At 46.9% G+C, this 12,637-nt stretch overlaps 1 protein-coding gene across 1 annotated transcript in view; it reads right to left on the bottom strand.

Moving 5' to 3' along the window:
* szt2 (SZT2 subunit of KICSTOR complex) overlaps positions 1 to 12,637 on the bottom strand; it is a 181,862-nt gene that overhangs the window by 58,466 nt on the left and 110,759 nt on the right. Inside the window, 5 exon segments of the mRNA XM_080734234.1 lie at positions 4,859 to 5,031; positions 5,795 to 5,985; positions 8,556 to 8,747; positions 11,274 to 11,450; positions 12,198 to 12,282. Coding sequence (XP_080590360.1) covers positions 4,859 to 5,031; positions 5,795 to 5,985; positions 8,556 to 8,747; positions 11,274 to 11,450; positions 12,198 to 12,282 — 818 coding nt within the window.

Genomic DNA, 12,637 nt, shown 5'->3' with positions numbered 1-12,637 from the left:
GAGGCCGAAATTGTGAAAATAGCCGATCTACATGCTCACGTTGCGAGGCATTGTGAGCATGTAGATCTGCTATTTTCACAATAGAACTGTGTTATACAAATGTAATGCCTCAACTCTTGGTCCAATCAGGGTGGGGGGTCCCCAATTAAAATATGATGATTATTTTGGGGGTTGCGGTCCGAAAAACAAAACCGTCTCAGGGACGGGGAGAAGCGTGTTGGACCCTCGTAACAAATCTCGGACACCTTTTTTGAAGAAGACTTGTATTTTTTACCGGTATAACCACTGATTTTATAGCGTATGCTGTATCATTTTTACCCCTAGAACTGATAGTTTTAAAGTTGGTTTAGAAAGTCGGAAACACACCTCGGACAGCTTTTGTTGGGGCAGTTTCAAAAGATAATGATATGGATAATAGACTCCGCCCCTCCCCCCATATTAGCCCAATCAAATTCATTTATTTCAGTTACTGTACAGAAAGTACTACTTTCAGTACAGTAACTACAATAAATTAATTTGATTGGGTCATTTAACATGGGGGTACATGACATCATCTATCTATAAAGTCTCTGCGTGCGTGCGTGTCTGTCTGTGTGTCTGTCTGTAATCCGCGTATCTCGAGAACCGTTCGGCACGCGCGTTCCCCGCCGCGGCACGGAGTGCAGTGCCGGGCCTCGACCCGACCCGGCGCGTGGTTTTCCCTAAACGGCGCGAAACGTTCATTGTGACATCACTGCAGTGCCGGGCCTTGCCTCGACCCGACAGATATCTCTGTATATGGGCATAAAAGGGACAAAGGGCAGATATGGGCATAAAAAGGGGCCTTGCCTCGACCCGACAGATATCTCCGTATATGGGCACGACCCGACGCGCGGTTTTCCCTAACCGGCGCGAAACGTTCGGAATCTCCTTATGCGGGCTGATTGTTGACATCAGGCTGTTCCGGAGGAAATCGGCGCAAGCGCCGACTCATTGTGACATCACTGCAGTGCCGGGCCTTGCCTCGACCCGACAGATATCTCCTTATATGGGCATAAAAGGGACACAGGGCAGATATGGGCATAAAAAGGGGCCTTGCCTCGACCCGACAGATATCTCCGTATATGGGCATAAAAGGGACACAGGCAGATATATGGGCATAAAAGGGACAAATCGGCGCAAGGGACACAGGCAGATATATGGGCATAAAAGGGACAAATCGGCGCAAGCGCTGGGCATAAAAGAGACACAGACAGATATATGGGCATAAAAGGGACACAGACGCTGGGCATAATGGGGTTTGCATTAAAGGGTGGGGCATTCATTCCCTATTTCAAATTCGGCACGCGCGTTCCCCGCCGCAGCAGGTAGTGCAGTGCCAAATGGACGCAAAAAGACAGATACAGATATCTCCATATATGGGCATAAATGGACACAGGCAAACAGATGGTCAAAACGGGTCCTATGACAACAGGTATAATGGGGTTTGCATTAAAGGGGGAACCAGCACTGTGTTTGCAACACAGTCGGAGGCACAGACAGATACAGAGATCTCCATAATGGGCATAAAGGGACACAGACAAACAGATACAGAGATCTACATATATGAGCATAAATGGACACAGGCAAACAGATGGTCAATACAGGTCCTACAGAGATCTCCATATATGGGCATAAAATGGACGCAGACAGACAGATAACTCCATATATGGGCATAAATGGACACAGGCAAACAGATGGTCAAAACGGGTCCTATGACAACAGGTATAATGGGGTTTGCATTAAAGGGCAGGGCATTCATCCCCTAATTACATTGCCCCGAGTTGGCCAGGGCGCCGACTAGACGCGGGCGGCCGAGCTTCTAGTCTATCTATAAATGCGACAAATCTTTGTCTGTCTGTCTGTCTGTAATCCGCATATCTCGAGAACCATTTGTCTCACCGGCTTCAGATTCGGCACGCGCGTTCCCTGCCGCGGCGCGGAGTGCAGTGCCGGGCCTCGACCCGACCCGACGCGCGGTTTTCCCGAACCAGCGCAAAACGTTCGGAATCTCCTTATGCGGAGCTGATTGTTGACATCAGGCTGTTCCGGAGGAAATCGGCGCAAGCGCTGACTCATTGTGACATCACTTCATAAAAGGCTCTGACATCACGTACACCACATGAATGGGCATAAATGGAGACAGATACAGATATCTCCATATATGAGCATAAATGGACACAAGCAAAACAGATGGTCAATACGGGTCCTACAGAGATCTCCATATATGGGCATGAAATGGACGCAGACAGACAGATAACTCCATATATGGGCATGGGGTTTGCATTAAAGGGGGAACCGGCACTGTGTCTGCAACACAGTCGGAGGCACAGACAGATACAGAGATCTCCATAATGGGCATAAAGGGACACAGACAAACAGATACAGAGATCTCCATATATGGGCATACAATGGATGCAGACAGACAGATACAGATATCTCCATATATGAGCATAAATGGACACAGGCAAAACAGATGGTCAATACGGGTCCTACAGAGATCTCCATATGTGTCCCCTCATGGTGTTTTGAGACACAACTCGGCGGTAATGGATTTCTACAATAGCACTAAATGCATTCGATTTTATTTTTTTGTCTTTTTCGTTTCTAGGCATAATAAAACAGTTTGAATGTTGATGAAGGTTTTAATAACAAGAGATGGGCGTTTTACATTCATACAGTCATCGTTTTATAGTCTTAAACATGGGTCTGTTTTAAGACATTTTCCGTAGTTATTTGGGGGTGGAACATTCCTCCGCATATTTACATAGAGTGCTTGCGATTGGCCTTGCCTATTGTTCTCCGGTGGTTCTCCCCACTGACCGAGCACCGCCCATAAGCACACGTGTTTCTAAACAGTAAACACAACAGTATCAATGTATCTTCTTATAATGGCTAGTTTGCAACTCACTTTGTATCAGCACGCTTGCTTAAAGCTTTTAATGTACAGGACAGCCAGTAAACGGAGGCGAAAATCAGGCGATGCGCTGATTACAGCGCTCCCCGACGCAAAATAAAACAGTGACACAGGGGAGAATCAGTGGTGGGTTACAATGCCGTGAATGTACCAGGAATACAACAGGACGCCTTGCCTAAATCACAGCGGCGGTGACTCTATCTCCGAGTCCTCCTGCAAGTTTTAGCGTGGTGAAAAGAGCTGATCTATAAGCTCACAACGCGTCGCGAATGCGACGTGTTGTATAGATCAACTAGTTTCAGAATGCAACATGTCGTACGGTACGGCGAAGTTAAAGTCCAGCTTCACTGAGTTGTAGAGTTGCTTGCGATGAACATTTCTTTCTCTTTATCTTTCTCTCCCCCCTCCCCCTCTCTCTTTCTTTGTCATGGCTCGGTGGGTTTAGCTCAAAGGATCCGGGGTTCAATTGGTTTAAAATCAACGCCAGATTAACTGTATTCTTATTATTACATGCATTTCATACGGCCACACGCTGCAACTCTGTCCCTCCCTCCGTCTCCATCATGTTACAAAACATGTTGCGTCGCTACTCGAACTTCCCCGTGAGAGAGAGAGAGAGAGAGAGATGACGGGTGAATTAGAGTGACTGGTAAAGTGAGCATCACTTTGTAGAGAGAGAGATAGAGAGAGAGAGAGAGAGAGAGAGAGAGAGAGAGAGAGAGAGAGACGCATTTTTGGGCAAAGAAATAAGAGAGTAGTGGTGGGAAAGTACTCAGATCTTTACTCAAGTAAAAGTGTCAATACTATAATGCAGAAATATTTGTTACTAGTAAAAGTCTGTTATTCAGAATTTACTTGAGTAAAAGTATAAAAGTATTTCCATCAAAATGTACTTAAAGTACAAATAGTACTAGTAGCCTATTAATACATCATGAAGTAGCCATCTTTCATTTCAAATTGTTTTCAAAAAGTAGAAAATACTAATTTGAAAATAGCAGATCTACAAGCTCACAGTGTAGTAGAGTCTAAGTATTGGAAACTGTAAATACTCAAGTAAGAACAAATACCTAACCTCAAAATTATACTTAAGTAGATTTCTTAAGTACATTTACTTAATTACTTTATACCATTCATGAGTATTATTTGATCTACTGGCTTGAAGGCCTGTCTTGTGAAATTTCAAGTATTGACAGACAGTTGACAGCTAGTGGGGGAGTGGTTGGGGGAGTGGTTAGAGGTGGGGTTAACTACTATGTCACTCCCATTGTCTGGGGCCTGGAAAAGGTGTTAAAATGAGAAACCTTTGAAGGGCATTTTCTCTCCTTTGCTGTTTCTGGATCAACAAGATTCAAATGACCGTATCTTCTTCAAATATTATCCAATTTCAATTAATGATACATCATATGAAAGCTTACATTCTGTAGTTTCGTAAAATGTAAAAAGTAGAAAAATGACCATGGCCCCGTTGTGTCTCAAAACACCACGAGCGGTCACATATGTGGGCATAAAATGGACGCAGACAGACAGATAATTCCATATATGGGCATAAATGGACACAGGCAAACAGTCAAAGGGTCAAAACGGGTCCTACAGAGATCTCCATATATGGGCATAAAATGGACGTATACAGACAGATATCTCCATATATGGGCTTAAATGGACACACGCAAACAGATGGTCAAAACAGACCCCATGACAACAGGTATAATGGGGTTTGCATTAAAGTGCGGGGCATTCATTCCCTATTTGCATTGTTCCCGAGTTGGCCAGGTTGCCGACTAGACGTTAAAAAAAGTTAAACAATTGGCTAATTTGGTAGCCATAATTATCTGTTTTGGCCATGTCACCCGACCTTCAAGTAAAACATTTGAGTACTTTTTCCACCACTGAAAAAAAAGAACAAAGTAAAAAAAGCCATCCTACCTGTGGATCTGCTCCAGCTCCACAGCCATGGCTCTCTCCTGGCTCCACTGCTGCTTGACGTTCTCTGTCTTGTGCCTGCGGCGCACAGCGCTGCGGCCCTCCTCCGCTCGCTCCTGCACAATGTCGTCTGTGGTCTTGGGACTGCCCAGCTCTGACGAGGAGTCTGGCTTGCTCTGTTGGGGGGAAATCGGCAGTTTGAATCACTTTGAATTCATGGCTGTCAATCCATTCAAATATTTAAATTGTTTTAATCGTATGATTGTGCATACTTAATCATGATTAATCGCAAATTAATCCTGTTTTTGTTTTGTTTTTTTTAATCTACCTTAACTCATTTACTGCTATCTCCACCGAAAAAATGCCGCTGTACGGCCCTGCCATGCCCGAGCAAACCGAAGATTTACTATGCTTTCATTGTTTTGAAACAATTAAAAGTATGATCGATGTTCATCGCTGATCCGGACTGGATCGGCCCCTCAGAGAACTGTTTCTGGCTGCATTTCCGGTTTTCGACCGATCAGGTTTCCGTATCCGGTCAGAGGCGGGACTTAGGCACAGCCTCCATTAGCTTCCATGTAAATAGTAGGAGATACAGCTCCACGACGGAGAGGTCTTTTTTTCAGTCAGATCTTTTTATTTGGAATCTGTAATCGGTTCTTCCGTGCCCAGTTTGGTCCCGCACGTGCCCACGCGGGACCATAGTGTGCAGTTTTCTCCTAATCTAACTTTTAAATCACTGTCACGTTTAAAACGCGGCCTTCTCTACCGGCCGTTACAAAAGCACTGAGGCCCGCGATTGTTAGAAACTCCTTTAAAGCCAGGGACGTAGATTGACGAGAGTCCTCACATAACCCTCCCAGCCAAAGAGATAGTTTGATGAAAGTCCACTGCTGGCCACTGTGTGTGTGTGTGTGTGTGTGTGTGTGGCACACTCACCAGTATTTCCCAGAAGCTGCGGCGGGTGCTCTTGCCGGTGGGGGTGGTGGACTCCCCCACAGCGGGGGCCGGGCCCCCCGGGGCCGCCGGGGGTAAGGTGATGGGCGACGGGGTGCTCTTAAACACCTGAGAGCTGCTGCGCTGCCGGGGGGTGTCCTTCACCTCCTTCACCTCTGGAGGAGGACTCAGCACTTCACACACAGAGGACACCACACATAGGAGGACTCAGCACTTCACACACAGAGGACACCACACATAGGAGGACTCAGCACTTCACACACAGAGGACACCACACATAGGAGGACTCAGCACTTCACACACAGAGGACACCACACATAGGAGGACTCAGCACTTCACACACAGAGGACACCACACATAGGAGGACTCAGTACTTCACACACAGAGGACACCACACATAGAGGACTCAGCACTTCACACACAGAGGACACCACACATAGGAGGACTCAGCACTTCACACACAGAGGACACCACACATAGGAGGACTCAGCACTTCACACACAGAGGACACCACACATAGGAGGACTCAGCACTTCACACACAGAGGACACCACACATAGGAGGACTCAGTACTTCACACACAGAGGACACCACACATAGAGGACTCAGCACTTCACACACAGAGGACACCACACATAGGAGGACTCAGCACTTCACACACAGAGGACACCACACATAGGAGGACTCAGTACTTCACACACAGAGGAGGACTCAGCACTTCACACACAGAGGACACCACACATAGGAGGACTCAGCACTTCACACACAGAGGACACCACACATAGGAGGACTCAGCACTTCACACACAGAGGAGGACTCAGCACTTCACACACAGAGGACACCACACATAGGAGGACTCAGCACTTCACACACACAGGACACCACACATAGGAGGACTCAGCACTTCACACACAGAGGACACCACACATAGGAGGACTCAGCACTTCACACAGAGGACACCACACATAGGAGGACTCAGCACTTCACACACAGAGGACACCACACATAGGAGGACTCAGTACTTCACACACAGAGGACACCACACATAGGAGGAGGACTCAGCACTTCACACAGAGGACACCACACATAGGAGGACTCAGCACTTCACACAGAGGACACCACACATAGGAGGACTCAGCACTTCACACACAGAGGACACCACACATAGGAGGACTCAGTGCTTCACACACAGAGGACACCACACATAGGGCTGTCAGCATCACCATTATGACATTTTACCATTAACCTGTTTAGGCCTAGAATTATTTAATGCTTTAACTATTGAAACATGGTGCCATGGCATTGGTCCGAAGGTTCATTAGTCAGAATTTGTTAAGAATACTATTCCTAACTTTAACCTCAGTAACCCTAACCTTTGGACTAATGAACCTTCGGACTTATGGGCAGTCCCCTGAAAAATGGCAGATGTATAAGCTCGCAGTGCGGCACCGAGTGCCGCGCTGCATGCTTGTAGATCTGCTATTTTTGTTACTCAAATATTTGCTTCTGGGGGGTACTCTGTCCATCCATCCATCTTCAACCGCTTATCCGGAATTGGGTCACGGGGGTAACAGTTCCAACTGAGACTTCCAGATTTCCTTATCCTGCGCAACTTCCTCCACTCCCTCTGGGAGTATACCGAGGCGTTCCCAGGCCAGTTTGGAGATATAATCCCTCCATCTGGTCTTTGGTCTGCCACGGGGTCTCCTCCCAGTGGGACGTGCATCGAGGACCTTCCTAGGAAGGCGCTCGGGGGGCATCCGTACTAGATGCCCGAATCATCTAAGCTGACTCCTTTCCAAGTGAAGGAGCAGCGGTTCTACTCCAAGTCTCTCTCGGGTGATTGAACTTCTCACCCTATCTCTAAGGGAGATACCAGCCACCCTTCTGAGAAAACTCATTTCGGCCGCTTGTACCCGAGACCTTATACTTTCGGTCATGACCCACACTTCATGACCATAGGTGAGAACGAAGATTGCTCGGTAGACAGAGAGCTTTGCCTTCCGGCTCAACTCTTTTTTCTTCACAACAGTGCGATTTAGTGACTGCAAAACCGCTCCTGCTGCTCCGATTCTCCGGCTGATCTCCTTCTCCGTCTTCCCCTTTCTCTCACTTGTGAACAAGACCCCGAGATACTTAAACTTCTTCACCTGGGGTAATGTCTCATTCCCTACTTGGACTGCTGAGAACCATGGCCTCAGACTTAGAGATGCTGATCGTCATTCCGGCCGCTCAACATATTTTGAGATGGGGTCCGCGGCCAAATACATGTAATTTCGGGGGTCCTTGACATGAAAAAAGTTTGGAAGTCGGGTCAAAGATCGGGTCAAAGATATTCAAAGACTTGAACACATTTTCACGATTTTTCAAAAATAGCAGATCTACAAGCTCGCAGCGCGGCACTCGGTGCCGGAACAGGGTTACAGAAAGGTTCCCAGTTCGAGACCGGGCTCCCCAGAGTTCGTGTCGAAGAGTCTCAGAGTAAAACTCTGAACCCCTAGTTGCTCCTCCGCCAAATAGGAGCCTATGGAGATACACACCTCCTGATGCTGGCGGCCGAGTTGCATCATGGGACATTTTCACTCATCAGCGGCCGCAGCAGCGCCTGTTTACCTGGTAACCATGGTAACCAGGTAACACGTCGCTGGACGAGATAAACAGGGCCGTGACATCTCACCGCCGTAATTCCTATCACGTTCCCGGACTTAATTGGCATCGGAAGTGTTAAAGGCAACATGTTTACCTTTAGTCTCCTCTCTGGGCGCTTTGGTGGAGTCACGTGACACCTCCAGACACAGGGGATTGGTCAGGACTCGCAGCTCCATGATGACATCACAGAGGGCGTGTCTCAGGGCGGCGCACAGCTTGTCGTTGAGCTGGGCGGGGCTGACGTTGCCTTGCTCCCAGATGTCGAAACGCACACGCAGCTGGGCCTCTGCACACACACACACACACACACACACACACACACACACACACACACACACACACACACACACACACACACACACACACACACACACACACACACACACACACACACACACACACACACACAGTATAGCTTTACCAGTAAGACTCCCTAATCGTGAGATAAGCGACCGTCAGGTCGCAGCGTGATTTTAGGTCCAAAAATGTGTTAAAAAAATCAGGCTGATGGTGGCGCAATATGGGACAAATCCATGTTGAAGACATGAGTGTAGACATACCGTGTACCGATTTCCGTGATTTTAGGGCACAAATTGTAGGATCTGTGTCCGTAAATGTGTTTTGGTGGCGCTAGAAGAGGGGCATGTGATAAAAGAGGAGATCCATGTTGATGAGATGTATGTAGACATGTCTTTGTCTGTGGCAGAGCAACTCGGTGAGCAGCCGATTTGGGGGCGTCATTTGGTAGTTTTTTAGCTTTTTGGCGGGGGTCCCTGGGGGTCCCTGGAGCTGCGGGGGTCCCTGGAAGAGTGGATGTTGTGGATTGGCAGACAAGGATTGCGTGTGGAAAGTTTCACATGGATAGGGGCAACGATGGCGGAGATATTAGTAGGGCAAAAGTGTGACGTGACGTGATAGACAGACTGACGGACAGACAGACAGGTGGTGGAGGTTGTGATAGTAACTGCGACCTGGCGGTCGCAATCAACCAACACAGTTCCAAGAATTGAAACAGTTCCACATTGGAAACATAAAATCATGCCAATTTCTTATTGGGGTCCCGACATGATTTTTAACTGTGGAGTCAAACTAAATGTAGTGTGTCCTTTCCTACAGCCCAAGTGCTCTTCAGGGTTGGGGGGTCCCCAGTTAAAATATGATTGTTTTGGGGGTCATGGCCAGAAAAGGTTGAGAACCACTGACTGACAAGTGATCATTTTTGGGGTTAAAAGCAAAAGTCTCTGTGTCTCTCCAACTATTTAATGCAGTTGCTTCGTATTGTTATTCTGTGTTCAATTCCAATTTCAAACTTGGTTTCAGTAAAATGGAGCTGCTCAGTGGCGCTATAGTGACTCAGCATGTTTTTAAATGTTTTTATTTCTCCAAAAATGATGTTTTAGCAAATTCAACATAAAAAAGGAAGAAACAGGGCGGGACAAGGCAGATAGAGCCTGCTGGTTGGTCAGTCAGGGACCAACCAGAAGGCTAACAAAGGGTGAATTGCACAGTGTGCCAGATCCGACTGTGTCGGCCAGGGACGTGCTGGCCATTGGGGAAAGCGGGACAACTCCCGAACGGCCGGTTCATTCCCGGCCGGCCATTAGGAAAAATAAATAAATAAAATGTCGACCTTCGTTCCATTTTGCACACAACGTCTCGCACCCGCGAGGCGTTGTGTGCTTGTAGATCGGCTGTTTTCACTAGTTTAAATATTTCTTTTAAATGATAAATACAAAACAAACGGTTTTGGACATACAAGGTTTCCACCCGACAACGACGAAATACAACTCATGTAATTGGCCCACTGGCTTGTCACTTGTCATGATATGAAATGGCAATCTTTGAGTAGCAGCAGCGCTATAGAGAGAGATCTCTCTCTATAGCGCGCAATGAGGGCCTCTAAAACTCTTTTTCCCGGGCTGAATCAGGGGCCCAGCACGTTCCTGCTGTCGGCTCATTTCTTTGTATCATTACTTCCAACGTCACATTGTTTGTCCAGCACGAGTTCTCTCTCCTGATAATCGTAACCTTAAAATGCTAAATGTATAAATAACACTTGGCAAACAGATATGCGACAGATACACCAAATACAGTACTTGCACACTCTGCTGGTGCAAAAGTAGGCCATACATGGCCAAGAGTGCACAGGTCGCAAGTTGGCACCCTGAGTGCAGTCTGTTTTTATTTTGTTTGTAAAGTAACTGAATTGTATGCATCGTTATTACCAGTAAGACTCCCTAATCGGGAGTTAAGTGACCGTCACGTCGCGTACACAAACTTTAGAAGGCAATGGTAGCCAATCAGGAGGGAATATGGGAAATGGGACAGATCCCTGTTGATGACATGACTTTAGAGATACCGTTTCCCGCTTTGCATGATTTTAGGGCAAAATTTGTAGGAGCGGTGTCCAAAAATGTGTTTCGCAAAAATCGGCCTGATGGTGGCACTACAAGAGGGGGATGTGAGAAATCAGGGGCGGAGGTTGTGATTTGCCATCCAATTTGCATGATTTTAGGCCAACATGTGTAGCAGCAGTGTTCAAAAATGTGTTTTGCAAAAATCGGCCTGATGGTGGCGCTAAATGGGACAGATGCATGTTGATGACATCACTCTATACATACTGTGTACCAATTTGCGTGATTTTAGGCCAAAATCTTTAGGAGCAGTGTCCAAAAATGTGTTTTGCAAGAATCGGCCTGATGGTGGCGCTAGAAGAGGGCCATGTGCAGAAATGAGGGGTGGCGGTTGTGGTTTGGCAGCCAAGGAGTGTGTGTGCACAGTTTGGCATGGATAGGGGCACCATCATCATTACCGTTGTCAGAGCAGTGGGCTTCCTCCTTGTTGACGGTGGTCAGCTGGTCAAAGTGCTGGGGCTCCAGCGGGACGGGACAGGGGTCGGTGGCTCTCTGTGGCGCGCCGGCGCCCTCCGCTGGCTGCTGGAGAGGACAGCCCCGGGAGTCCACGAAGGACATGGCGATGCAGGCGATACCTGCAGGACCGCAGAGGAAAACACGCTTCAGCCATAAAACCTCCACTAACTCCACGGGTCAGTTGTGTGGGTTAATTCTGAGAGTGTAAGCATCGAATCAACCCATTTAGGCCTAGAATTATTGAATGCTTTAACCAGTGAAAAATTGCAGATATACAAGCTCACAGCGCGGCACCGAGTGCCGCCGCTGCGAGCTTGTAGATCTGCTATTTTTGAAAAAGTCGTGAAAATTTGTGAACATCTTTGAATATAATGTATTTTCAAAGTGTCTGGGTGGTCCCTGGAACTAGATATTTTGAAATGGGGGTCCGTGGCCAAATAAATATCATTTTGGGGGTCCTTCACATGAAAAGGTTTGAGAACCACTGACATAGTAGTGTCTCAAGAACAGACTAACTGAGCTCCAGTTAAGTGAAAAGGACCTTTTCTTTGACGATGGCTGGCCAGATTGCTGACACAGACACATAGGTTTTTAAAAAAAAACTTTAGAAGGATTCAAAAGACACTTATAGAATCGGGTCAAAATACGAATTTTCACGATTTTTCAAAAATAGCAGATCTACAAGCTCACAGAGCGGCACTTGGTGCCGCGCTGTGAGCTTGTATATCTGCTATTTTTTTTTAAATATTTAAAGCATAAAATATTGCATCATAATGTGTTCAGGCCTAAATGGGTTAAATGTCCTGAAAGTTTCATGTCATCTCATAGATTAACAGACAGACAGACAGACAGACAGACAGACAGACCTTTGCCCCCGGTGCCTTGTCCTCCAGGTTTATTGTAGAGGTACATGTCTCCATCGGGCAGGCCACAATTTAAATGGAAGTAGTGCTGACATGACAAAAAAAATATAACATTATCAATACATAAATACAAATAAAACATTGCAGTGTGTGTGTGTGTGTGTGTGTGTGTGTGTGTGTGTGTGTGTGTGTGTGTGTGTGTGTGTGTGTGTGTGTGTGTGTGTGTGTACATTAATTAATTGATAATTCATGTAGTGCTTTCTATTGTTTCCACATTATTTTTAGTGTGGTTTCCCCTGCATAGAAACCAGACGACAGTTGTGCACACGCACACGCACGCTGCAGGCTCGTCTCTGGGCAGGAGGCAATGAACACAGCTAGCCGTAGTCACCTGTTGCTGAGTAAAAGCAACCTAGCCGCTCGTAGCAGAACCACCGGCTAAA

The sequence above is a fragment of the Nannobrachium achirus genome, assembly GCF_963921795.1.
Source record: "Nannobrachium achirus genome assembly, chromosome: 1".
Taxonomy (NCBI): Eukaryota; Metazoa; Chordata; class Actinopteri; order Myctophiformes; family Myctophidae; genus Nannobrachium; species Nannobrachium achirus.
The sequence above is the reverse complement of the archived record's forward strand: the minus strand, read 5'-3'. Positions and strand labels throughout refer to the sequence as shown.